The sequence below is a fragment of the Triticum urartu genome, chromosome 7 (genome assembly GCF_003073215.2).
Source record: "Triticum urartu cultivar G1812 chromosome 7, Tu2.1, whole genome shotgun sequence".
Classification (NCBI taxonomy): domain Eukaryota; kingdom Viridiplantae; phylum Streptophyta; class Magnoliopsida; order Poales; family Poaceae; genus Triticum; species Triticum urartu.
In genome coordinates this window covers 11,766,427-11,791,270 of record NC_053028.1, presented here as the reverse complement: position 1 = coordinate 11,791,270, position 24,844 = coordinate 11,766,427, and the positions used below count along the sequence as shown (strand labels likewise).

General features: G+C 42.6%; 2 protein-coding genes across 12 annotated transcripts; both read right to left on the bottom strand.

Moving 5' to 3' along the window:
• Positions 1-585: 585 nt before the first annotated feature.
• Positions 586-5,587, bottom strand: LOC125522031. 11 transcript variants are annotated; one of them, XR_007289610.1, is made up of 7 exons: positions 5,292-5,587; positions 5,180-5,247; positions 4,891-4,959; positions 4,202-4,293; positions 1,927-2,640; positions 1,471-1,548; positions 586-1,297 (listed from the first exon to the last, which is right to left on the bottom strand). XR_007289610.1 is itself a non-coding variant. In XM_048687097.1 (4 exons), the coding sequence occupies exons 1-4, from the start codon at positions 5,323-5,325 to the stop codon at positions 3,699-3,701; spliced, it is 399 nt and encodes a 132-aa protein (XP_048543054.1). In that variant the 5' UTR covers positions 5,326-5,554; the 3' UTR covers positions 2,647-3,698. The 11 variants fall into 11 exon arrangements, 2 of the variants coding, with proteins under 2 accessions (XP_048543054.1, XP_048543055.1); XR_007289612.1 differs by lacking the exon at positions 5,292-5,587 and adding an exon at positions 3,699-3,903 and having other exon boundaries at positions 5,180-5,284; XR_007289606.1 differs by lacking the exon at positions 4,891-4,959 and adding an exon at positions 3,699-3,903 and having other exon boundaries at positions 5,180-5,583.
• An 11,722-nt stretch (positions 5,588-17,309) lies between these two features.
• LOC125524097 (putative F-box protein At3g17490) lies at positions 17,310-18,884 on the bottom strand. Its single transcript, XM_048689178.1, has one exon. It carries the CDS (start codon positions 18,857-18,859, stop codon positions 17,609-17,611), a length of 1,251 nt encoding a protein of 416 aa, XP_048545135.1. The 5' UTR covers positions 18,860-18,884; the 3' UTR covers positions 17,310-17,608.
• Between the last annotated feature and the right edge of the window lie 5,960 nt (positions 18,885-24,844).

Here is a 24,844-nt window from a genome sequence, read left to right as displayed (position 1 = left end):
TGTGAATATAAACAAACATGAATCATTATGTCGTCTTTCTTGTCAAACGTCAACAATTTTGATTATAATATTTTAATGGGGGCTCACAATCACAAAAGATTTCTAAGATAGTGTATTTGCATGTGAAAGTTCTTTTCCTTGTACTAATCATTCGTGAATTGCTTGTATGACCAATATTGTGATTATCAAGCCTTCAAAGATTTCACTTTCTACACCGAATGTGAAGCTACCACTCGGCATGATATGATTTCAACTTCATGACATTCAATTAATTCAACAATTTACTCACATGATATAAGTGAAGCACAAGAGTAAATGACAAGTTACTCCAAAAAGATATAAGTGAAGATCAAGTGAGTAGTTATGTAAACTAGATGACCAGTTGCGCCCATGGCGCAAAAAGCGAGATCAAGCCCATGCACATGTGACTGATTTTGAACCAACTTCATGGATACTTATATCCCATTAATTACAATATAGATGATACCATGATAGACTAAAAGGAAGTAATAAGATCGCTTGATAATAGCATACATTGCTTTACCCGTTGTGCCGATGGTGCAAAGGGCGAGAGGGAACCAAGAAAGAGTGTTTAGATAATATTTAGATACGATGTTCAAACATAGTGTTATATATTCCATTGCATGGTACCAAGATGGCTAAAAACAAAGTCATGAGACCAACTCATGATAGAAAGCAAGCTGGATTACATAGCTCCATCTGCATTGGTATTTCCACACCAATTTAAAAAGATGTTTCATCTACTCTATATTATGAAGTACTGGAGCTGAAAGGATAAGGTGACGCAGAGCACATTATATGGTCGAGAAAAGTAGTGCATGACCTAGGTCTTGAACCTGAGCTATATTATGAGATGATGGCAGTGGTTGCTCATGACGCTATCAAAGGGAGTGCACGATGATATGAGTTCTCCCGCCAATTCCTCAAAGGCAAATGCATATGACACTCCTCCTTTCATATTTGCGATGTCAAAGAACTGAGTCCAGCTTCTTGTGATTGTATGATAAGCCGAGCAATGACGATGGCAGGTCTGTTTCCAGCTTTGATCAGCAAATTAGTATGCTCTTCATGCATGTGCCCCTTGAGATATTCTTGTGTGAAGTGAGTGGAAAAGTACTGCAATAGATATTAAGCATGGTTAAGATGCAGCTATGAAGATTCATAAAAAGGAGAAAGGACAGGAACAGAATACCATTTGTTGACCACTTGTTGCGAACATCTTGTTCATGGTACAGACATAGTAGGAAGAGAAATTTTGTTTCCGTCTAGTATTAAGCTCTTCAGAGTGTCAACATGCTGTTTGTATAGTGTTACCTCATTCCCAAACAAGAAAATAGTAGCTCAGCTCATCTATGTACCCATGAATGCGGACATCTATTTAATTTGAAGGCTAATTTAATTATCATGCCTAAATGTGGTATAAATGGGGCGACACCGTTAGCTTCTTACCACGGATAATGCATTTTCCATCATCCAGAGTGATCCTCCTGCGTGCATATTCAGTTACTGGGCAATATGATGCCAAATCTACACGGAGAAAAAAAATGGCTATTACTTCATACCCCCTACACATCCAGAGGGATCCTCTTGTGTGCATATTCAGTTACTGTGTCACAAAATAACATGATGCCAAATGATAAGCATGTATGAGGAAAATTAAAATGTTCAATAAAGATTTCTCTAAAGGGCATATGATGCAAACTTTGAGAACAACAGGACTTCCAACTCGCTGGAACTGTAGTCGCACACATGAACATACTATGCTTCAAGTACCAGAAAGACAGTAGAACACATGGAAACAAACATGTGGATACCAATCGCTTATTCAGGCACAGAGTAAGAAGCCTATACGCAATAATGAACGGTAGTCTGATTAAAGAAGATCAGGTGTTGGGGAAAATATACCTTGTCGTCGCTGAAATTTCACTTGGAGGCATCTATGGCGACTTGATGTGGCATGCATGAAATCTTCTTTGGTAATAGGCAAGTAAAAGTCACATTTTAGTTTTGAAGCAAGCAGACAAGATCCACGTATTAGCAATTTATTAAAACAGGAAAAAAATCAGCATATACATTTCCACGCATTAACATCTAACCAACTAAAAACCAGAGAGAGGAAATCGAAAACTTCTATTTTTAGGCCTGACAACATTGTCACCAAAGACTGGGAAGCATGGATTGCATGCGCCAATTAAAATTTACCAGGCAAAAAATAAGACATCATTTTCCATCAGCACTTATATGCCAGTTAAAAAGCATGATCCATTATGGTCTTAGTAGTAAACAACTCGGATAGAAGCATAGGCTAATGTGAGGCAGTTACACATGCCGCAAAAGCATCCTAAAGACGGATGTTTTTCACACAAGTTATATTAGTAGAGAAACTATTGCTCAGCTTTGTAAATCGTAACCAGAAAAAGGAAAGAGAAGCCTATGAAAAATTGCACAGGAGCACATATTAACAGAAGGAATATCCGACTAAAATATAAAATCCTATAACTTACTCCTAGAATCCTTTCGTACAAGGAGTGAAGAAATGTTTGTAGTCTCAAGAGCCTCGTCGGTACAAAATCTTTCAACTATTTTGTTACCCATGTCAATATCCATCAGTTCCAGCGGCTGCAATCAAGAGTCAAGAATAAACCAGATTGGTAATTAAACAAATGACAAATTTAAGCTCCAGTTAAGTCAAGCATATATAAAAAAAACATGCCCCTGAACTTAATTTTCGTCATTTGGGGGATGTATAGCATGGAACTGCAGATATGCCAATGGGGAGTTCAAATTCAGAGCACCTCTGAATAAAGAGTGTGCAGTAAGAAATGATAGCAGTATTTATACTCAGGGTCGCCGGAGACATGCATCGAAGGAAATATGTGCATTGTACCACCATATTTCTTGGTTGACTCAACCAAGTCACATACTTTCTCCTGCTACCGACGTCTGTGTTACTACAAGGGGAAGAAAAAAGTTCAACTATTACCACTCCACTTTCAGTATATATACGGTGCCAACAACTTGGCATAGAACCTAATGTTTTCTGTGAGTTCATGGATCGGCCATTGGGAGAATATTACAGGGTGGAGGCATAAGGAGAATAATCAAATAGCAAGACTGTACAAGAAAATAAGCTGCAACTTGCAACTCATGAAATTCTGTTTAAATTTATAGGTCATATTAGATGCATAGGAAGTACAGGTAAATACAGAAGTTCAGCTTCAAGCCACTCATCAAATATGGGGGACCTCCCTTGCTATGCCCAGACCAACAAAAATTGAACTGTCGATACAACTGGACTGACAAAATGAACTATTGAAAGGGAAACCTACTATTTTTTTGCAGAACATTTTCAATTTGACAATGCAAAAAGTAGTAAACACCACAAGATGTGATTTTTTTCCCATTCCTCAATCGAGAGTAACGATCAACAACCAGCTCATGTTGCAAATATATTTCAATTGAACAAAGCAGGCTACATCCAGCAATAACTTGACCTAAGTTTCTACTTGTGACCTTTTATAGTGCTTGTTTATGCCATGAACAATAAGGAGTGGAAATTAATATATCCCGAACCAATATTTCGAAATTTGTAGAGGCCAAGTAATTCATTAATCTAATGTTTCCTGGTGAGACACACCATTCATCCATAGCAGGTTAGGCAAGCAAGCTTAACTAACCTACTGCAATGGCCGCTGCTGCACCACGAGCGTCGGGGAAGACGTCCAGGGAAGAAGGCGGCGGCGCGAGAGGCCGTGGGGCCGGAGGGTCGAGGAGCAGGGGAGGCTGGAGATGCTGAACGGCGCGGACTCGAATGGGGCTCGAGGAAGGGAAGGATTGGTCCTTTGTGCGCTAGGTTTTCGGGACGCATTAGTGCCTTTCGTGCTGGACAAAATAACTTGCAAATCAAAATCTGTATAACTTTACTCCTGAGCCTGGCCAACATTAATTAGCATGGCCCTTTTGCTCATATTTGTACATTTAGTCGGCAAACCTTTCCGAAATTGTATCTGAAAGAAACTGCTACTATCTTTTGCTTGTTCTCGCAAAGAATTAAATCCATAGTATGCCAAGAAGCTATGGAAAATTTGCAATTGCTTCAAAGAATATAATACATTGCAGAAATAAAATACTCTATCAGAGAGTTGGCAGGCGAGGTAGTGGGGACAGAGCAAGAACTAACTTTGAGAGGAGATGGGCAGACTCTTGCGTCGTGCCCTGGCTGACCCCTACGCTTACGCCATGCCTCATGTATCCATTCCTCATTCCTCTGTGCTGTGATAGAAATTCAGAATGGCAAATAAAAGTATTCTTAGATTGCAGCCTTCATTTCTTATCCTTTAGTAGGCACATTTGATTCTGAAGGAAGAAGATGGGAAATATGCACATAGCAAGGAATAGTAAAAAGATGTTCTTTCAAACTTGCATGGCTATTTGTTTTTTCTGTAAACATGCCAATCTACTGCCATCTCGCTGGCCTTAATTTCTTACCTTTCATAGATGCAAATTTGATTTTGAGCAAGTAGAGAAGCAATATACGATAGCATACATCAAGAAATAGTAGATGAATGTTCTTTCTTTTCAGCCTTAATTCTTTTCAGCATATATACGACCATCGTTTTTTCCTGTAAATACACTGATGTACTACCATCTCACTGCAAATTATGTATTGTGCAAAGGAAAAATCATTTTACTTTTCAGCATATATATACGATCATACGGTAGTCACACATATAAGCAGCACCACAAAAACAAACACACAAACACGACACCTGGAAAAACCGGGAATAGAAAGGAATTAACACGATAATAAGCAGTAAACAATATAGGGTAGAAAAGTGCAGCGCTAAGGGAAGAAGGACAAGGACAAACCTAGAAAACTATCAAAGGGATGAAACAGTAATCTGAGAGGGTGAGGCGGCATGGTGCAGATTTGGTTTTCTGAAATAAAGCATTGGCAATTAACAAAAAAAATCGTCACACAAGGCCAGATATATGAATGACAAACATATTAAAATCTCCTTAAAGCTTGCAAGCCAGTAGTAATATAGGTAGGAACGATGTATTCCCCGTCACATTGAGGGAAGAAAGGGGAAACACATGGTCTGTGAGGAGATTAGGAGAACGAACAACTATAAGGACCAACGGATCTGACACGTACCTCAACCAGCTTGCCGGCGGCGCCGCCTCCATGACGAACCACGACGGCCTCCTCCATCTCCCCAGCAGCTCAAGCCCACCCTGACCAACCCGTTGCTTCTTGTCCTCAGCACCTATCTCCCCTGCTCCTTGCAACAATGGCGACATGGGAGAGAGAGAGGAGGATAGGTGGCAAGATCTGCGCCCGATCCAGAATCACGGCACGCGGCGCGTGATGCCGGCGACCTGCACCGGATCCGGCTGGGCCGAGAAGTGCCGCAGCCGCTGCTGTACCTCAAGCGCCGGGGAGAGAAGGCCGCGTCGGCCGCTGCGTGGAGCCAGCGGCGTGACGGTAGGGAAGGAGGGGATCAGGGGAGGGGAGAGCACGTGAGAGAAGGCAAGGGAGAGGAGATATTTTCACGGGTGGCCGCTGGGTGCAAACGATGACTGTAAAAAAACACCCTGCCAACCCACGATCGATTCGCCCTGCTTTTCACCCGGACAGAAGCACGCACACACCGGCTGCTGCGAGGCTGGCCGCGCGCAAGGCTGGCCCATGTGTCAGTCGCTCTAGCCCTGTTACTTGGAGTACAGAAGAACGAGCGACCGGATGTTTACCACCACGATGAAAGGTACGACGTCGCTGGCCAGCGAGGCAAATCGAGTGTTTAGGATGAATTTGAAACGGGGATGTCGCTAGAATGGCGGGTTGGGTAGCTGGATTTATATGTTCAATGGGTAGCTATTTGAGAACTCTCTCTTATTTAAAAACTTTCAGATCTAAGTATTTTATTAAATAGCAAGAAAAATAAAATAAAATGTCCACTACTGGAATCAGGATTTTTGCCGTCTGCTAGCCGACGGCAAAGGAGGTCTTTGCCATCAGTATTCAGAAGGCCGACGACAAAGAACTAGCGGACGACAAAGAGCGTGTTTGCCGTCAGCCGGCTCTTTGCCGTCTGCTAGCGGGCGGCATAGAAGCTTTGCCGTCCGCTAGTAGACGACAAAGCTTTCTTTCCCGTCCGCTAGAAGACGGCAAAGGTGGGGCGGACCGCAAAGCTTCAAAATTGACTTAACGGCCACGCCTGCCGTTGCCCTCTCTCTTTGTGTCTCCTCTCCTCTTTCTTCCCCCTTGTGCCACCCCGCGCCGCCGCCGCCGCACCCTTCCCGCGCCGTTGCCACCCCGTGGCCACCCCCTCCCCACCCTGTGGCCGCCCCCTCCCTGCCTCCCCACCACCCTCCCAAGCTTCCCCGCTGCCGCCTCCCCGCCGCAGCGGTGGATCGCCGCCCCCCGAGGAGCGCCGCCCGTCGCCGCCCCCTCGGCCTGCTATGAACCTGTGACCGTGACAGTGCCGCTCGTACTCCTACCCGGCGTCCTATTCCTCCATCCCACGCTGCTTACATGTGACCGTGAAAAGTTAGCTGCTTACATGTCCAGATTGGTACTACAAAGATCATGTTGCTGGTATCCCATGAATGCCAGTTGTGTGATTGTTTCTAGCAATTTTCGGAGCCTTATGATCGTTATGCATGTTTGCCTGCAGTGCATACAGAATATTTCCTATGTCCGCCTTTGGAAGGTTTGCTGCCATACCATCGATTGACGGTGCTTTATCCGTTCTTCTTGACTGTTGGTGGACTCTATAATACTGCTCCAAAAAATCAATCCTACTGGCCATCGCCGCACTGATCGCTATGGCATTTTGGGGGCGCTTCCTGGTAATACTAGGCGTCTATTCCTATATTATTGGCGACCATTATAGAATTTTATTTGTGGTTTCTGCAATTTGCACTGAAATTTAGCTAATCAGTATATCATGGTTTTACAGTTCGCATAATGAGTAAGTAATATACATTCCAATGGGAGGACAAACTTTTGATGCTGGTGAATTCTTTACAATCATTCCAATGGCAGCACAAACTGAAGGTATTTATGTAGGCACAGATCATTGCTACATCAGAATAAATCGAGTATTGAGTAAATAATACCCCCAGTTTTATAATACAGTCTACCGGTGCTTTCATTGTGGTTTCACGGTAATACCACCATGCCCTTGTTCTGTTATGATTGACACAAGGAGTGTCATTACTTGAAATTTGCAGAATGGTAAGCACTATAATTTATTGGCGATCTTGTGCTGTTGGCTGACCCAAACAAGGTACTGTTGATGAGGTGTTGTAAAAGTTTTTTTAAACTCTCATGCATGAGTACAAGTTGAACTATTTGTAGTATATCTTCATCGTTTCTTATGAAGTGGATGGGAGAAAGTGATAACTGGTCACAGACATCATTTGGAATAATGTTGGACTCAGGCATAGTGGTCCCTGATCAAACACGGATCAAAGGGAAACCATTTACAGATTTGGTTGTGTCGCAGATAGCCCGGCATGCTCTCATGTAATTCTTGATCTACGTCGGATGCATCAAGTCATGTTTTAGTATTAGATACATCCGTATCTAGACGAATCTAAGACAAGAATTTTGGGACGGAGGGAGTATATGACATGCACAATCCCTGGTACTAATTAATGCTTACTCTGTTTATTTTGGATGTTCAAGTGTAGCATCTATTGACCAATGCAAGTTCCATCAGGATGTGTGTAGTGTCCATAAGTTTCTTTTTGGCCAGTACAGGGAGAAAAATATATGGAATGTCCAACAATCCTACATGAAACATTCTGAACAAAGTTCTATAGGGCCAACTTGCATTTTCATGTCAAGCATGGCTGATTATCATAGGGCAAGGAAAGATGGAGTAGTAGAATCATTGCCTACGATGAGTTCATCGGGTCGAAGTGCACATTAACAAGCATTGCCTGCTTTCTGCCTTCCCCTACTTTGACGAGGACGACAGCGGGTACATCACCGTTGACCCGCTGGAAGAGGTGTGCTGGGAGTACAACACAGGCTGACGTCGGCATCGCGACATCATTAGGGAGGTCGGCAATGAGAACATGCTTATGTTTATTCACTGCAGTCACCATCACAAATTAATTAATTAGTTTCAATTCACTCCATTGAATAGTCTGTACTATTTTGCTAATTACTAAAAATCTGAAATGCAAATTGACTGTGTCTACATTTGATTAGGATGTTCAAATTGACTATGGGGAGTTCGTGGCAATGGTGAAGGGGATCATCGAGAATGGAAGGCTGACCATCATTCTCCATGGAGCAGACGACCTATGCTAGCCTTTGATTGAAATATTCATATACAACACACTATCTTTGTTCGCATTGTGCTATAGATGATATCAATATTTTTAACCCAAGTCATTATTTATTTTGTTTGTGTAAAGTAACTGAGAAACAAATTCATTTATGTGATTTGCATGGTTGCATCCCTATGCAATTTAAGCTGACATATTTTTTCAGCTGTTATTCTCGTGCTGCTACTGGATTGGTATGGTTGCATGAAAAACTGAACTTTCTTTCCATAGGAATTTTTGACTCATGTACTACTACTATAAAAGCATGAAGTGCTGAAATAATGGAGAATGAATGAAATCTTCATGTAACAAGGTTGAGTATTAGTTTTAGCTTGAGAGTATATGACAACTCATGCAGGTTTGAAATGACTTGAAGAAAGCATATGAGAAGCGAGTATAGGAGCTTTAATATTAGAGCAACAGGGGAGGAGCAAATGATTGAAGGGGCTATCAGCCATGTAAAAGAAAACTGAGGATAACGTCACTAGGTGGAAAAACTATATTTGATTTGCATAATAACACTAGCAAGGTGAATAACAATGTAACATTATCTTTTCATTAGTTGATCCATTCAACTTTTGTTTGATATGACTGCCATGATATTTGGATAGGAAAGTTATCTGTTAACTTCGTATCATTTTTATGTGTTAGCTAATAATTATGCACTGTGCATTTGCCTGCAATTTCCTATAAGTTTTCCATAGTTTTTGAAGATATTGTTTTGTGAAGTATAGTTTCTGAAGAAAATTAAAATGTGCTTGTAGTAATTATTTCCTGAAGTATTGTCATCTTGTAGAATGATCGACAACGGGCTCCCAGTAGAAAAATAGGATAGGAGCAGTCGGTACCAAAAAAATGAGGATATGAGAAGTTGGTAGTTGAAGTTAGTGCAATTGCCAGTTAACATTGTTTTCATTCAGTAGGATAGGCATTGCAGCTGAGGAAATATGTGACATGGAGTAATTTGGTCAACAAAAGAACATTTGACTTTTGAGGTATCTTAACACACTTCACAAAATGAATGATGAGGAGATATTAGGCTATTTTTCTATGCATCTGGTGATAATAATAGATGTGCGTTGCACGTACACGTTTACTAGTCTTACTAGTACTACTATCTTCCGGTGCATCTTATCTTTTCATATACTCCTAGAAGAACAGAATTTACCAGTTAACAAAGGAAAACGACGGAAAACCCATACATAGGTGGCACATCCACACAAGCCCTGAGGCTGCACCCCAAGCGAGCCAATGACTTCGCCGCCCAAGCGCCGAGAATCGACACCCTACAACACGACCCGGAGCCGCCGCTCCGACATACAAACCTCAAACAACGCACACACCGACCCTGCGGCCGCGTCCCAAACGAGCCGACGACTCTGTCACCCCGATGACCAAAAACAAAAACTGCTTTCCAGAGCCGCCGCTCTGACTTCTGCTCCGAACCCAGGGTCGCGAACCCGACGAGCTAACGATTCTACCACCTTGATGACCAGACTCGACTCTCCACAAAGCAAAAACGCTATTCGGGACCGCCGCCCCGACCTCCAAACCGGCCCCGAGGCTGCGAACCCGCCTGGCCGGTGGCAAAGATGTCGGGCGATGCCAACCCTCGACGCAAGGCATAGGAATGGACCACCAAAGCGACGCCCCCAAGAAGGATGCGACGTGAACGCCGCCGCCGCCCGGTTCAGCCAAAGCCGAAGCATAGGTTTTCACCCGGAAAAGCACTAGACCCAAATGCCTAAAGGAGGTGAAGGGGCTCGACGACGACGCCTCCAAGGGAACAACATCCTAGGACGCCGTCGTCGTTGGCAATGACCAAGATCACTGCTAGGCATTCACCTGGAGTTCACCATGCCTAGAGACACTACATCAAGTCCGTCCATCTGCCCGAACCGAGAAAGTCGCATGCCCCAAGCAAATCGCCGCCGCCAACCACCACCACCACACGCTGCTCTACGGAGCCATCGCTGCAGGGATTATGGCAGCCCCAAGGATAATTACCAACACTGTAAAACCAGCCATAATCCTGGTTTTTAAAAAACATAGTCCCGATTTGGACTTGATTGATTTTTTTTTCTTTTTCAAAGAAAAATCCACACTAAAACTAGAAGAAGAGGATATATACAACAGGAAATAGCCCACTTGCGCTTTCGAATAGTCACTTGTGACCTCTGTTGATGAAAGGGAGGAGACAGCTCGTGCGCTTCGAGAGAGGCCTTTGAGAGTCGAGAGAGAGCCGCATCTTCCGGCTCGATCCACTATCTTCTCAGACGGTTGGAGTAGAAAAGGGAGAGGTGCTCGGTGTAGTTCTGTGAATAGAGCATCTAGTTTTAGGTTGTCTTCTGCCCATGTGGCGTCTGGTGATATGTCGATGTGGAGGATGCCACAGGCGCAAGGGAGCAGTGGTTGGTGGCTTTCGGTGGTGGTGATCCTGGCGGTGCTGGCTGATGGTCAGCTGCTGCTATAGAACGCAAAGTCGGTGCCTAAACCAATAACCTCCCTGGTTCTGTCCTACGGAGCACTCTCTCGAGCTTCCAAGGTTACCATGGTGGTGGAATCAAAGCAGAGAGGAGATGGTGATCCTGTTTGGGTTTGTGCTCATCCTCGGTGGCTGATTGGAACTGGGTACGGCGCCAACCAAGGTGCTTGGTTATTGGCTGACTCCATGTCGCCGCCTTACATGCAGGTCGAAGAGTGGCCTTCTTATTTCTTCCTCTCGACCAAAGAGCCTAAGGGAGGCAACTCATCTAGTCATCTTCTTAATCCGTCTATGGTGTGGTGCCATAGAAGCTTCTCCGTCCGAAGAGGTGATGTCCCTGACGACGACGTGGCTACAACCATGAAGATGTCAGAGACCCGATCACGTTTCTCATCCAGTTGTTGAGGCCCTCTTTATAAAATGCATGACCAGTTTGCAGTTTCGGGGTCCTTCTGGATGCCTCTCTCATTCAAGCAAAATTCAACATGAAATGTCTGATACGCTAAAAGAACTCGCCCACAAATATATGTCTCCTTCGCGAAAGATTTTTCCTTTTCCACATAGATAAGTTCTATCGCATCATATTTTTGTCACGTCCTCTTTTTTAATAAGAAGGCTTTCTTTTTTAGCTCAAAGGTGTTGCATTTTATCCTATCATCTTGTTGAGAACCGAGTTTAAAACCGAAAGGAACCAATCCAACGAAATACAAAACCAAGTTTTATCAATAGCGTGCATCCAACGAAATACAAAACCAAGTTTTATCATGTACAATTTAGCGGCTTTATCATATTATTGAGGCCAGTGATGGTGATTTGTGATGCAAATAAATTAGCGATGCGTCTTAGCCTAAATTTTGTTAGCATCATCGTCTTGCGCCTCCTTGTCTTCCCGGTAGTGGCATTTCCGCATTAACCACTAGGGACAACTATACGTCACTGCACTTAGCATACAAGCGCACACCGCAAAATAGGTGTGTCGCCGTGAATCGAACTTGTGATCTATTCATTAAGTCTTAACCGCATTAAACACTAGGGACAACTAACGCATGTGCCTTCATACTTCTTCATTTCTTTTTATTCTTTCTCAGTTCGTTGAAAGCCCCCGGTATAATTGCTTATTTCTGGTTCGCTGGACATTTTTACGGATGGTTTCTTCATTGTTATTTTCCTTCTGTTTCTTGTTCCTTTTTTTTCTTTTTTTCTTTTTTTCTTGTTCTTTTTCCTTTGTCTTTTTTTTGTTTCTCTCAAATTCTAAAAAAATCAAATTCGTGAACTTTTTTCAAATTTATTAATTTTTTCTTCAAAATCGATGAAAATTTTCCAAAATCTATGAACAATTTTCTGGGTTTTGATTTTTTTTAAATGATGATCTTGTTCAAATTCGTGAACTTTTTGGTATTCAAGAACATTTTTCACAAAATCTATGAATTTTTTTCAAAAACAATGAAAATTTTAAAATCCATGAACATTTTTGAATTCACAAATTTTTTTTTTTGCGAATTTTTTTAGGATTTTTTTCTAAAGTCAGCGGTTGACCATTCCAGCGCCCAGTCAACAGCGAACGAGCGAAGGGACTGTCCAGCCAAAAGCAACATGCCAAGCGAGCACGCGCGTTGGGCAGGCCCAAGTGTGTGGCTGCGTGAGCGCTACTTCCGCAAAGAAGCGCCCTATAGGAGCTCCCCCGGTAGTTTCCCTCTTGGATTCAAATCAGAGACGTTGACGCTTCTGCGTTACTCGTTTCAACTTGGCACTTGAAGATGCTCGGATGGCCCCTGCTGATTGCCGTTGGTAGTTTACTCATAAATGTATCATGATCTAGTAAGTTTATCACTGATCAATTTTCGAAGCCATGTACATTCCAGTAATGTTTTGTCAAATGTGGTGATGGCTTAATTATTATAGTAGTTGCTTGTGATTAAATGAGAGATACAAATTTATTTTATCTTTTGTTTTTGTGCCAGCTATACTTTTCTATGGAAAAGTGAAGATAAAGAATAGAATAAATTTAGAGTGCTATTATATACCTACGACAAAGCACATACTATTTTAGTATGACACTAGTTAGTGTCATATCTAAAGCAATCATCATCAGTTCTCAACCAGCTCCTATATATATCTAGGTAGTTAGTGACACTATGCCTGTGAGCTTTACTGCCCTCCGGAACTCGGATTGGGAGTTCATAGTGGACAAATACTTAATCAGGTTCGATGCTTGGGTTGGTAATGCTGCTTCTATGGGAGGTAGACACACCCTTTTGGATTCGGTGGTCACTCAACTATCTCTCTACCACATGTCAATGTGGTTGATGAATAAGACCTTTGCGGAAAAGTTGGATAAACATAGAAAGAGATTTTTCTAGCAGGGTGCCAATCAAAAACGTCGATATCATTTGGTTCGATGGAGCAGAATTTGTAGGTCCAAAGAGAAGGGTGGACTGGGTATCAAAGACCTACGCAAACAAAACATCAGTCTTATGCTTAAATGGTGGTGGAAATTGGATACCCAACATGGGATTTGGCAAGATGTTGTGAAAGCTCGCTACTTAAGAAATCAGACAGTTGCGACTGTTGAGGTCCGCTTCAATGACTCACCTTGCTGGAAAAATCTCTTGAAAATCAAGGATCTGTATATGATTGGGAGGAGGATACATACGGGATCTGGTGATTTGGCACGATTATGGAAGGACTCCATCAACGGGCTGACTCCGTTCATGGACCAGTATCCTAGGCTCTACAACATTTGCGTGGCACAGAATTGCACGCTGGATAAACTGAAGAATGTAGTTTGTGCTGACTTTTTCCATAGAAGATTGGATGATGATTTGACAAAACAATGGCTGTCTCTACAGAGCTTTGTTCGTAAGCTGAATTTGTCCGGAGACAAAGATTCTGTGTACTGGGGGTTGAATAAATCAGGTAAATTCACTACCAAGTCCATGTACAAGTGGTTGGAGCGACCACTTAGTGGATGCGCCTATAAGTGGATTTGGAAAGCTAAACTTCCTCTTAAAATACAAATCTTCCTTTGGCAACTTGCTCAAGATGCGGTACTTACTAGGCATGTGATGCGCCAGCGAAAGTGGCAAGGGAACCCTGAGTGTTCCTTTTGTCATCAGATTGAAACGTCCCAGCACTTATTCTTTGGTTGCTCTGTAGCTAAGGTTGTTTGGCGGTCGATTGGGGTCACGCTGGGGACAGATTTGTGCCCTAGTAATTACTGGCAATTTTTTGTTTGGGGCTACTCTTTCTTACCTGGATACGAATCCTTTTATACTGTGGCGCTTGGGGCGGTCACTTGGGCCATCTGGTTGGCTCATAACAGAGCTACGTTTGAGAATAAAATGATCAAATCTCCTTTTGAGATTGTCTTTACGACAGTGTCTTTTCTCTTATATTGGGCAGGTTTGCAGGCGGGGGAAGACATCAAGCAACTTCGAGCGGGTGCTGAAATGATTCGTAACGGGACCGTGCTGCTGATGAGGGCCTGCGAGGCGTCCAAGTGATGTGCAGTGCTGGTTTCGGCTCGTTTTCTTCTTCTGCGTCTACTTCGATGAAGATCTCCTGTGGTGGTTGTTTTGTTACTAGGACTATTTTAACTCCGCTTTGAGATACTATGTGAGATCGCTCAAAACTCTGCTTTTGTAATAGGGCTAGTCTCACTTTGGTGCTACTTAGGTTTTCGCCCCATAACACTCGTTTCGATGGCGGGCGAGTGTGGTGGGTTTCCTAGCAGTGCGTTGAACTCGCTCTCCCCTTCTCCCTGTTCTTGGACTTTCCGTCGAACTTTGTATTTCCGTTCTAAGTAATGGAAAGGGGGTTTGCCCGGTTCAAAAAAAAAATCAGTTCTCAACCAGCTCCGAGCTTTTCTTGGAATAAAATGGCAATCTTGATTAATTCATCTGTTCTCAGGTCATACTGTCTATTCTCATTCTAGAATCAAGATCATCACATCCCAAACACATAGAACAATGCTGATTGAACCGGCTCAATTAGTGTAGCAACACAATCTAATCATCCAACAATATAACATTTGGGGCACATATGTTCGTTTCAACCAAATATACTTTACTTTCATCCATCTTCAGCTTCAGCGAAATATAAACAGAGTACCTACTCTCACAAGTAACACTGTGGGAATAAAGATAACGTTTTCCATTGCACATCTTAATTAACCCCGCTACAAAATTCTGTCTCGGAAAATTATTAATCTGCAGCCCGAAAATCCATGATCTTTTGCATCACAAAACAAAATTATAAAGGTATCACCACAATGTATATATAAGGGAAAAAAGGGATAGATCGTATTGATTCACCTGGTTGATAAGTGTTGCGGAGCGGGAGACGAACTGGATTTCCATGCCTTCAAGGACATGCTCATCCTGCACCTTTTCAGACAAAGCTAGATGGTCGCTACATCGAACATGTCGACATTCTTCTTTCTTCTCACTGCTGTCATCTCCCAGCTCGGTTCAGTTCAAACATGGCCTAGCAGTCAGAAAACTAGAGGAGTTCGCTGCTACATAGAGACGGATGAAAGTAATCTGTTGTAACATATCAATTCTTCTCTGAAAGGAACTCCAGAAATTCTCAGAGCTTCTGCTAAAACTGGAGAGGTCAGCTGGCGCTCGACCTGTTCTCGATGATGGCCAACCAAACAAGGAGGTGTTCCAACAAATGATAAGCAAGGCAGAGCTGTTCCCTGGTCAAAAGCTTGTGACATTGCAATGTTCAGATACATGGTAATATACAAAATTGTTCCATCCTAGATGGGGCGCACAGTTTGCACAAGCGAAAGCTGATTGCAGTTACTACCAGATGCAGCCTGAATCCTTCCCGATCCTCCAGTCAAGATCAAGATAATAAGAACCTGGCAAACACAACCTCCAGGGTCATTTTCTTCAAGGGAGATCAAGGAAGAGCATCCATCTATTAATCATAGGCTGGCAGTTTATAAGAAAAATTTAAACAAACTTGTTTTGCACAAAGATAAGAAGCCTGTCATATCTGCACCTTCCCTTTCATATCAACCAAAGTAAGTTTCTGAAACAAGAACTCCAGACAGCAGGCAGTTGGCAGAATATTCAACTCCAGATAGCTCTAGTCTAGTTGAAATAAACGATCTGAGAACAAACAATATTCTTCTGTTGTACTACTACATTTTCTCAAGGTAGCTGCGTGGTACCTGGAGTGTGCCATGTTCTTCCCAGGCACCTGAAAAGAGGCGCCTGTCTGTCCTTTTTGTTGCCGCCTGCAACAAGTTTGACATACATATGACGAGCAGTTTTCCCAGCTTCCATTCTGTAGCTACCACTCTTGTTTGAATCTTTGCTGCCATTTCATGTAGGGAAGGTCTCCAGAAAGACACCTTCTGTTCTTGGTTAATTAATTCACCGATGCTATCTAAAAAGAGAAGGATACGGGAGTTCACTTTGGATCCAATCCAAGGAACTGAAGATATACAGGTAGGGATAAAACAAAAATCACTAGACCAAGATTTGTATGATCTATACAGGTAGGGGAAAATACTAAAATCACTCGACCAGGATTATGTATGATTTATACAGGTAGGGGAAAAACTAAAATCACTAGACCAAGATTATTTGTGATATTAGTTGGGATTCAACCCTCTGCTCATTGCGGCAAATGTTTAGACTGACAAATGGGTGGCTGGCTCTTTATGAATATAAAACTGCTACACGCGTCTGACTCATTCCATGCCAATTTTAAAATAAATACATCATCAGTTCTGGAGCAGCTCGGAGGTTTTCTAGGAATAAATGACATTCCAGGGTCCTAAAAAGAACATTCAAGAATCAGGAATCGCCACATCACAAACATACACAGAAACAACGCTGGTTAAGCCGACTCAAACAGGGTAGCGAGCAACACAGCCAAAGCAATCAACCACACCAAGATATATATACATATATATATATATATGTATGTATGTATATATTGGAAAAATTCATCCTACCACCCGGTGGTAGTTACCCCATATGTCTCATATACTACCATGTGGTACTATATATACTACTTTATTATTTTAAATATATTCATATAATATATCTAAGATATTTCAAAACAAGTTACATGAAAAAATTGCATATGAGCCCATAGTTTTTGTTATATTTGTGAAATACGTACATATTTGTACGTAAAAAAGAGCATACTCATAACATGGTATATACTACCTAAAAATTAGTATATATACTACCTAATCATTGTTATATACTACATACTACACGTACATACTCTTGATTTTGACAGATACTACATACAACATACAAAACGCAAGTGGTGGTAACTACCACCGCTTGTAGGAAACATTTGTCCTATATATATGTATGTATATATATGTATGTATGTATGTATTTCTCTGTGATTAACAGATCCAAAGCTCTACTGAATTCATTAGCTTCAACAAACACACATAAAAAGAACTTGCTCAAAGGCGGTGTTTTATGAAAATACTGAATGAATAATGTCAACTAGACATTTTCAATAGTAACCAGTCTGATTGACCCTTTCACAACACTAGCAGGTTCACAATCTGCAACAAAATTTAGGATAACCATAATAAACTGATTGTTATGGAAAGGAAGAGCAATTACAGTAGAATTTAGCCACATGGAACGACTAACACATGCCCAGAACAACAACCAGTGCTAGCTAGGCAAAACAGGCCAAGAGTAACATTGTTCTTTGGAAATTCAGTGGCATGATTGAAGCAGATTCCAATGTGCACAGACAAATTGTTCAGCCAAAAGAAGAGACGGTTCTTGGAGGAAGCACTGGCGTGGCTTGAGGTAAAGCTACTGCCCATCTGCATGACTCTGAGAACAGAGGAACATAGGGTAGAAACCGTTTTGGTTTTGTAATGCCTTTCTCAAGATTAAGGATACAATCAACTTTCTGATGTTGCATGTCATACGCTACCAAGGTATCACCTCCAGATGACATCAAGAAAACGGTGTCACAATCTGGATGAATCTCAGCCACCCTGTACTTCTCCCCAATCATGCCCATAAGCCCATTGATGTTGGCAGAACGCTTCAGAACCAATTCTTTACTGTCATGATCCTTGAGGCACCAAAGTGTTATCCCAGAACCTAGGATTTCATTACTATCGTTGACTGAAACCGTTGAAGCTACAACATAGTGTAAGCACCCCTGCGACACTCCAATCGTGGAAGATCTTCGGCCGTACTGCACAGGGATAGTCTTCCACACTTCCCCCTCCGCGTCCACCACCATCAGCACGTACTTGTTGTTGAAGCCCATCAGGTTGCCAATCAAATACATCATACCGCCGACGAAGACACATTTACTATGGAGCGGCACCACTTTCTCAACCATCCTACCACTCCTGAATCTCCATGCTCCTGTCCGCGACGAGTGGATGTTCACTCCTGTGATGTAAGCTCCCGGAACGGTCTGCTCAAAGTGAAGAACGTTGAAATGGGATGAGACTGCCGTATCAAAAGCAAGACTTGTGGTACAGCAATATCTGCTTGCGGGCACAGGCGGCCTAGGGGGCAGTTCCACCCACCTCCCAGTGGCGGGATTGCACACTAGAAAACAGAAATCATCCCAACTCTCCATCTTCTTCTTGAAGCCACAGTAGAGAAGGAGGCCATTGCAGGCGTCCAACTGGGTGATGCCGCCGTACTTGTTATTGTGCAGGTAAGGGATGGAAAGGTTGAACGGGGCTGCGCTGTCGCCAGAGACACTGGCGAAGTGGTGGCCGATCCTGTTGTTGATGGTCATGTAGAAGAAGCCAGCGAGGGTCTGGGGTAGCTTCTTGCGGTTGGCGGGGTCAGTGATGAGGTCGCGCCAGGACACGGAGACGCACTTAAAGCGGTGGACGGATCTGACGGGGAGGCGGGAGAGGATCTCCAGGATGAGGTCGTCGGTGAGCAGGGGCAGGCCGACCGTTGGCCCCGGATGGCTGTCCAGCCTCGGCTTGGTGTTCCTCTCCAAGAGCTCCCCTTTCTCCGCCTCCTCCATGGAGCGGGAGCGGAAGCAGAAGGGCCTGGGCAGGGGTCAGATCTGCAGATGGAGAGAGGGAATCACGAATCAGGCCAAAGAAAATCAGGTAGTAGCTGGTGGTGGTGACCTCTTCCTCGCCGTGGTGATTCGGGAAAGGTAGTACCTTGGTTTGGTTTAGGGCGGCGACGGGCGGCGGGGATGCAGCCGGCGGCGACGAGCTTCTGGGAGCGACACAGACAGGAGGACGCTCAAGAAAGCTTTTCTTCTCCAGCCGGACTGAAAAAAAATAAAAAGCCCAGTCCAGTTGGAGGTGTGACTCACTATTTTTTAACCTTCGATATTACTAGTAAGCTTGCACGTGCAAATGCACGTCAACACTGACACACATTATATTATTAAACATCTATAGTTCTAAAATAATGTATATGTGCTATTTGTGCAAATGAATGAATGAAAAGGTGATCTATATAATGTGCAAGGATTGCATCTAAAATGGTAAGTACAATATTTTGCAAAATATTCCTGGAATAAAAAGTTAATTATTTCAAGTGCATGATTTCACCATTCACACAAAACGAAGTGATGATTTGGATAGTTTACACAAAATGTACCAAAAAACATTCCCACAACATGTGGGGATTCATTTAGTTTAACTAAAATCAACAACCATTTCTTTAAATTCGAAAGGTGCTTCGTCTCTGCACTTGAAAACCTTCATAGCATATGAGATTTAGATAGATACACAAAATGTGTGTGCTCATGTCCTTGCATGTTGGAAACAAGCATCAACAACATTTACACTCTTGTAGAGGAAATAGTGTTTGGGCAATCAACAACCAGTCACATGGTCTCCTCTACATTGGATCCAAAAAGAAAAGGAAGATTGAATGGAACTGAAACTCACAAATAGGTAGACATGCTTTCAATCTGTTGGCTAGAATTTGACAAATGCACTTGTCAGGAGTACTCTATCAATTATCTTTCATCTTCTCAAGATTAAGCACTTTAGCTGAGGCGAAGAAACGAAGCAAGACGATGCCATTTTTGAGCATGCTCTTGGTTGTCACCAATGAACCTACAACATCCATCACACGCATTATAAAGACGATGACACACAAACACATGCACACGTATTATTGTGAAACCTGACCAACTTTGAAAGCATGATCCTCTGTCCCCACTTTATACTGATTCTCATCTTTTAACCATTCTTTACACAGTGAGACAAAACTTACATGTGTCTGAGAAAGAAAAAACACTTTGAAATGTGACCATCCACATTGTCATCTTTGGTTAGAACTTAAGGTCCTTTGAGTATCAGGTCCAGCTTGCCCACAGAAAAAGCTATCTTAAAATTTCCAAAAGCTGTCCAAAAGAAAGAGGAACAATCTCACAAAACAAGTGAAACATTGGTGTTAATTTTTTAGAAGGATACATGCATCTATATGCATCTTATCGATGCCAATTTGAAAAACTGATTTACAGAAGTACCTTTCATGTGTACAAAACGCTGAAGAATTTGAACATGAACAGCCTGATACAGTACAGTAAGGACAGCGAGCACTAACAATTCACAAAAGTATATTTTCCTATACACACTCTGTTGCGGGTTAATAAAAAACGGAATATACTCAGCTGTGGGATCGATCTTCAAATTACCTTCAATTGGTTACAACCTAAAGAAGCTAGAACAACTAATCTAGTACTGCTATTTCATAAAAAATTTAACCATCACAAGCTAGAACAACCGATCTAGCTTAAGAAACCTACACAACTCATAATTTCATACGCTCATAGTAATCATCCATAGCCAGTAATTCTTCCTTTGCGTACATGCATTACCACTGAAGTAAACTGTAGCTAATAATTAGAAAGTTAGACCAAATTACGAATCACCATTACAAAGTATAACCGATTATTGGCACTGGAACATTTTTCAGGCGGAACCTAAAGAAGTACCACCATAGAAATTTCTAATAGTAAGGAATTTTTCCATTCTTGGTCGGTGAATCACATACGGATGGCATCAAACCAATTGAAAAGGGTAAATAGGTATACCTAAAGCATTCTTTTATTTGCCAACACCAGTGCTTCCTCAAAGCGCCTGCTCACTGCTGTCCCTTAAATATCAAATGATTGCTTTGCTGCCTGTTGGAGCAGCAATTTCTGCAAAATCGACAGCACCAGATGCAAACACTCCATTAGCCTTTAAATCCAAATTGAAAAAAATAGTGAATCAATCCAGCCAAGCAAGGTAGGACAAGCCAAGATGTACAAGGTTCACGGCAAGCTGTGTGCCCGGAATCCATCCAGCTGCCTGAGTGCTTGCTTATGTAGCCGGCCAGAAGGTTCAGACCAACGTCTACGCGTAAAATCAATCAGCAGCTTGCTTAGCTTGCAGCTGTACGTACGTGTTCTGCTCTCGGGAAGATCCAAGCCAAGTGCCTCAAATCCAACATACCCAGGCATATGGAGGGCGCTAACTGGCGGGATGCAGACACCATGGTCGCCCACGTGATGCCGTCGTTGAAGGGAATTTTCCGTCGAACACCTCACGTAGGCGAGCAACGGCGGAGGGAGACCAGGCGCAACACCTGTGGCGACGATGTGGGTGTGCACGGCGGCGACCTCGACAGTGTCGGCGGAGTCCATGAGGAGGGAGATGTAGATGTCCTCGTCGGCCGTGACGCCGAGCAAGTCCAGTAGGTAGGAGCTCTAGATCAAAAGTAGAATTTAGGATTTGTAATGGAGGCGCAATGCATCGGGTCTGCAACAACATACCAAATTTTCCTCTCCTTTAATCCGGCGACTTGTGAGGTCTCGTTCTGGGTAGGGATAGGGAAGATGATAAGAGGGGAGATGATACGAGGGGATGGGAGGTGCTGCCGGCGCACTCATCGGTTCTGCGGAGGAGGATCAGGCGGCGGCGTGGGTCGCGGCCTTGCAATTAGCGAGCGAGGGGATCCGCTTGCGATCACTTTCCTCTTTTTTTCACCCTCTGCGTGATTGTAGGGATTGCATAGGTGCGGGGCAGAGATTCCTATTCCTCTACGGTGAAGCATGTTCAGCCAACGTAAAATACTAAATGCACACCAGAGAATAGATTAAATTAAGGTTAGCTGTTAGATTAAGGTTAGCGGGTCTAATCGTACGGTGACAATTAAGCTGTGTACGTCTGCCGTGTGGCTTTAAGAAAGAATTAGTTTGATTGTTTATTAGTAGTGGAGATATGCAAACAATGCCTATAGAACTACAAACGAGCTACAACTACAACTCATTCATAGATTTATTTATTATTCATATATTAAACGAGCTAAAACTACATCTGAAAATAAAAATCACATATACTGCAAACTAATATATCTACTTCTTGTCCGAGGGGATCGGGATCACCCCTTCGCCAGAACGACCGGCCTCGTGGTCATTGGCGGCATGAGGCATCTGCGTGTCCTCGTCTACACAGGTCTTCTTCGGCTCTTGGTCATGAATGAAGATCCTGTGGTGGTTCGTCGACACCACCCGCTCATCCTCCATGGACTCCAGAATGGCACGCATTTCAGCAATGAGGGACGGGCCGTCATGGAGCTCAACGAGGGCGGCAGCGTTCGTGCGCTCCGCCTCGAGCCGCACCTCCCCCACGAGGTGCTCCTCCAACATTTAAGAGGCAGAAGTACTCCCACACGTCCTCCATTAAGAGGTGGGTGTGATGCCGGCCCGCCGACAATGCTGTCGCCATCTCCAATCTGGGCCCAACTGGGTCGACCGCCATAACCACCTTCTCCAAACCTTCCCCCTCCTCGTCCAAGCCTTCTCTAGACGGGTTTTTTCCCCCACCGGGTTTGAACCTTCCCTAAACCTGTTTTTCGTGTTTCTTTAGCTTTTTCTTCTTTTTATTAGTTTTCTTTTTTCTTTTACATTTCTATTTTATTTTTGTTTTTTTCTTTCTTTCATTTTTTCACATTCACAAACCTTCTTAAATTTTGTAAACTTTGTTTTCCAGATCACTAATATTTTTCAATTCATGTACTTTTATGAAATTGTGAACAATTTCAAAATTTGTGCACATTATTAAAAACTTGTCAACATTTTTGGAATATGATAATAATTTTTGAATTTGTGAAAAACAATTCAAACTCGCAAAAATACCTTCAAAAATCGTGAACATATTTTTCAAACTTGTGCACATTTTTTGGAATTGAAAATATTTTTCAAATTATTATCAGTCCGCTATACATTGGAGTTCTACAGGATGGCGGTTTGACCCACAATGTTGTATGACGTTGAGTATTGACCGACTAAAAGGCGACATGTTCAACAGCTAGTTGGGCGGAGATGAGTATGTTGAGATGGATGTGTGGCCACGCGAGGAAGGATCGAGTCCGGAATGATGATATACGAGATAGAGTTGGGGTAGTATCAATTGAAGAGAAGCTTGTTCAACATCATCTGAGATGGTTTGGGCATATTCAGCGCAGGCCTCCAAAAGTTTCAGTGCATAGCGGACGGCTAAAGCGTGCGAAGAATGTCAAAAAAGGTCGGGGTAGATCGAATTTGACATGTGAGGAGTTCGTAAAGAGAGATCTAAAGGATTGGAGTATTACTGAAGAACTAGCTATAGACCGAGGTGTGTGGAAGCTTGCTATCCATGTGCCCGAAGCATGAGTTGGTCGCGAGATCTTATGGTTTTCACCTCTAGCTACCCCAACTTGTTTGGGACTAAAGGCTTTGTTGTTGTTGAAAATATTTTTCAAATTCATGATTTTTTTGAATTGGTGAACATTTTAATGGAATTCGCGAACAATGTTTTGATAATCACGAAGACTTTTGAACCACAGTGAACATTGTTTGATGTTAGTGGAAAAATTCTGAACTCACGGACATTCTTCTAACTTCATGGACATCTTTTGACTTCGTGAACAGTTTTTGAAAACTGTGAACATTTTCCGAATTCATGAGTATATTATTTCCAAATCATGAATATTTTTGGAAATTTGTGGACCTTCTTTTCAAGTTCGTAAAAACAAAATAAACTCATGAAATATTTTTAATCCACATTTTTGGTAAAAAATTTGCAAACATTTTCTGAAATTCATGAACATTTATTGAATTCGTGACATTATTTTCAATTACACCAAAATTTGTTTTGAAATAGGTTAGTTTTATGAATACAAGAATTGTCTTCAATATTAAAAATATTTTTTGAATGTACAAACATTTTTTGAATGCAAGAGCATTTTCAAATTGTTGAAGATATTTTAAATTCGCTTTTACAAAAAAATTATGAACTATATGAAGCCAAAAACCCAAAAAAAGAAAGGCAAAACAGGGCATATAGGCCGGCCCAAATCATGCAAGGGAGGTGTGGCGTTTGTGCCCTCTCGCACGGTTGCTGAAATGCACTGTAATGGGCGCCTACAGCGCTAAATAGGAAATGCCTCTCGCACGGCCAGGTTGCAAAATAGAAGTTGTATAAAAAAGGTCGCTAAATAGATGACTCCTTTTTTATACCTTTTTCTTACTTTTTGAAATTTCGCCTCATGACGCTTTATGACGATGTCAACGGAGGTACATCATGGATTACATAAGAGAAAATTCATTATGAGACTCATAAGAATATTTTGCCAATTGATGCGCCACTTGATTTGCTTCTCTCAAGCAGTGATGAAACAAAATACCAGTAATCATATGTGCTCTAGTAAAACTCCTTTTTAATCTAGCGAACTCTATTCTAAAATGGAAAGCATACAGACTAGCCCAGAGGCCACCGCCTTCTTCCCACCTCCGGGACTCAGCGCCGCATCGCCGTTGGTCCCAGCTCACTCCTTGTAAGGAGGTCGCGGGCGCAATAGCCACCAGCACCGCCACCACTGTCGCATGCGCAGGCCGCACCCTGCAGCGTCAGCGGCAGATTTCTCAGAAAATGTCCACGCCTTCGGAATCTCCTAGCTTTCTACGACGCAGCTCAACTTCTCCAGGAGCATGCCAGTTTTCGCAAGCTGCTGG